The sequence below is a fragment of the Rhodamnia argentea genome, chromosome 5 (assembly GCF_020921035.1).
Source record: "Rhodamnia argentea isolate NSW1041297 chromosome 5, ASM2092103v1, whole genome shotgun sequence".
Classification (NCBI taxonomy): Eukaryota; Viridiplantae; Streptophyta; class Magnoliopsida; order Myrtales; family Myrtaceae; genus Rhodamnia; species Rhodamnia argentea.
Genome location: NC_063154.1, coordinates 14,103,288 through 14,106,020, shown reverse-complemented (window position 1 = coordinate 14,106,020; position 2,733 = coordinate 14,103,288). Strand labels below are relative to the sequence as shown.

Here is a 2,733-nt window from a genome sequence, read left to right as displayed (position 1 = left end):
CGCAAATGTCTCCAGCTCCCCGTGGAGAGAAAGAGAGACGAAAGTGCAGCAGATGACTCGAACGGGCAACGGGTTGACGTCGCCGGTCGCCAGCCAACTGAGGTGCGACGGCGAAGGCTTGGGATGGCAATGCCTGATGGGCGGGTTGCAGTTTGGCTACGTGCCGGAGGGCCTCGCCGGCGGAGAAGAAACGAAAAAGAAAAGAAGAGACAGAGATAATAAATCTCAGCATTCAACTATCAATGGTTCAGATGTGTCCTCCATTAAAGATCTAAAAGCTTTTCGGCATCCAACAATGGAATACGAATCCGATTCTTCTTGGAATGAGAGATTATTTGTGATTCTATTTGTCAACGAGCGAAACGAGCAAGCCAGCGATCATGAAGAATTGCTTTGAGGGGAGTCTTGATCAGGGGAGCTTCAAGGCCTAAATGAAGGAGGCTCCCGGATCTTAGTAGCTTGCTCGAACCCGTAGCCGATTTCAATCAGCTTCGGCTCCGAACCTTGCAGCCCTCCGAAGCAAATCCCGAAGGGCACGCCCTCGGTGTCATAGCCGGCCGGGACACTGATTCCTGGGAATCCGCCAATGGCAAGAACAGGAGTGAAGTCAAATCCAGGAGTCATGACAGCATCCAGCTCGTACCGCATCATTAGCTTCTCGAACCCTTCTCTCGTTAGCTTTCCTAGATTCGACAAGGCTGCTTTCTCCGCGCTCCCAATCCCGTTCGTGAATTCAGACGCCAACAAGATGCTTTGGTCTACCTGGTTGGTCATTTCCTGCACGATCGTTGCGAGCATTCTGTCATTTCAAACTTCCAGGAGGGTCGAACTAGGTCAAGTGAACCGGAGTAACATTCTTACCAGTTTAGAGTTTTTCTGGTTGAAAGCTATTACGTCTGCCAAGGATCGTACTGGCGATGACACTAGCTCCTCAAGGTAAGCATCCAGGGCTATTTTGAACTCCGCGAGCACCGCCGTTCCTTCACCGCTCAAATTGAAGTTCAAGATCACATCTATGTTCTTGATTTTCAGATTATCTACCAAAACAGCTCCTGCTTGCCTAGCATGAACAAAGTACTTGTGTCGTCATCTATGAATGACATGCGACTGACATCAGCCTTGGTCGTACTCAAAATAAACTGCAGCAAAGAAACTTTCTGTACCTCAGTGTCGCGAAATGCTTCGTAAAAGCCAGAGCTTGGCTGGGCTTATTGGTGAAATTGAAGAAAGGGTGTCTCACGATGCCCAGTCTCTTGCCGTGGAGACCATGAACTTTGAGGAACTGTCTATATCCACCTTGAGGAAGGTATTTCGATGCTTCTCTTGTGGCTTTCGCGTCGTTGGGATCATAGCCTACGATTGCATCAAGAACATCAACAGCATCTGAGACAGTCCTGCATATCGGCCTGTTACAATTGAATTGTCAACGACTTTGCTTCACAACTCGAAAAGGATAACAATATGTGAGACCTTAATTTGAGAAGAATGAACTGTTTCAGAAATTTAACCATTTAGCATAGGCAAGGATTGTAAACGGTGAAGCCGTCGTTATAGAAAATCTTTGAGGTTTGGCAGTGTTGAAGAGTAATATGATGTGCATGACATACCCAACCGTGTCTTGTCTGGGTGTGATCGGAATCACCCCGGCTCGGCTACTGAGACCAACTGTTGGTTTGATGCCTACTGCTGAATTTACACTGGCAGGACATAAGATCGAGCCATCGGTCTCAGTTCCTAGTGACACTGCCACCATATTTGCCGCCACTGCTATCGCCGATCCGCCACTTGAACCGCAAGGATCTGCAGAAAGCACATAAGGATTCTGCGACGCAATCAAGGCAAAAACTTAGGATTAGAGAAAAGCACTGAGTTGCATGAACAATTGCAGTTGTATATAGGTAAGAAGCACTTAATTTGGAGAAAAAAAACACTCACCCTGCCTTGTCCACCCCTTGCACTCCAGCCATTTGGTTGAGTCAAAGACCTAAATCCAGACCACTCGTTCAAATTGGCCTTCCCTAATATGACCGCACCAGCTCGCCTCAACCTAGCCACCACCCCTGCATCCCGAGCGACAACTGAGCCGAGAAGTGCAAACGAGCCAGCTGTGGTGTTCTGCTTGTCTTTCGTCGCAATGCTATCCTTGAGAAGTACAGGAATTCCATGCAAACTGGAGAGCAGGACGTGTTTCTCGGCCTTACGTTCCCGGTCCGCCCTATCGGCTTGGTTCAATGCATCTGGGTTCACCTCTATGATAGCTCTCAGGACCGGATTGAGTCGGCGGATTTCGCCGAGGTAGAACTTGGTAAGTTGCCTGGAAGTGAGCCTGTTTTGCTTGAATGCTAGCTGGAGATCACTTATGCTCGCTTCTCGGATTGAGATTGCTTGGCTTGTAAAGACCAGTGACAGAGATGATAACAGGCACAGGTATCGTAAGAAGAGACGGAATCTGATTGGGATGTTGACCATGCTTAAACCTTGGAAAGATTGTCTATACCTTGTGAGTTTGAGTGAAAATAAGAATTTCCGTCAGGATTAGTATCCGAAAGCAAGCAATAGAAACAGATTCCAGCTTAAATCAACGTGGGGTTTACGCAGAACAGGTGTTTACATGTCTAAACACGGGCAAGAGGGGGTCAATCACTTTGTAACTAAGCTAACCAACTTCTCAATAAAGCTATTGAGCATCCCTGACATTTACCTGTTCTTGACTTCTCCGAAGGTGGGCACATA

At 47.6% G+C, this 2,733-nt stretch overlaps 1 protein-coding gene across 2 annotated transcripts; it reads right to left on the bottom strand.

Annotated features, from left to right (window-relative positions):
* Positions 1-209: 209 nt before the first annotated feature.
* Positions 210-2,533, bottom strand: LOC115742017 (probable amidase At4g34880). 2 transcript variants are annotated; one of them, XM_030676086.2, is made up of 5 exons: positions 1,936-2,533; positions 1,608-1,822; positions 1,164-1,406; positions 862-1,060; positions 210-777 (listed from the first exon to the last, which is right to left on the bottom strand). In XM_030676086.2, the coding sequence occupies exons 1-5, from the start codon at positions 2,467-2,469 to the stop codon at positions 421-423; spliced, it is 1,548 nt and encodes a 515-aa protein (XP_030531946.1). In that variant the 5' UTR covers positions 2,470-2,533; the 3' UTR covers positions 210-420. The 2 variants fall into 2 exon arrangements, with proteins under 2 accessions (XP_030531946.1, XP_030531947.1); XM_030676087.2 differs by having other exon boundaries at positions 1,164-1,394.
* Positions 2,534-2,733: the final 200 nt, after the last annotated feature.

What these genes read in the sequence shown, in the direction of transcription:
- LOC115742017 (XM_030676086.2), bottom strand. Translation starts at nt 2,469, where the DNA reads ATGGTCAACATCCCAATCAGATTCCGTCTCTTCTTACGATACCTGTGC. An exon ending in CCCAGACAAGACACGGTTGG is followed by an intron (nt 1,407 to 1,607) that starts GTATGTCATGCA and finishes CAATTGTAACAG; the next exon opens with GCCGATATGCAGGACTGTCT. An exon ending in AAGCATTTCGCGACACTGAG is followed by an intron (nt 1,061 to 1,163) that starts GTACAGAAAGTT and finishes TGTTCATGCTAG; the next exon opens with GCAAGCAGGAGCTGTTTTGG.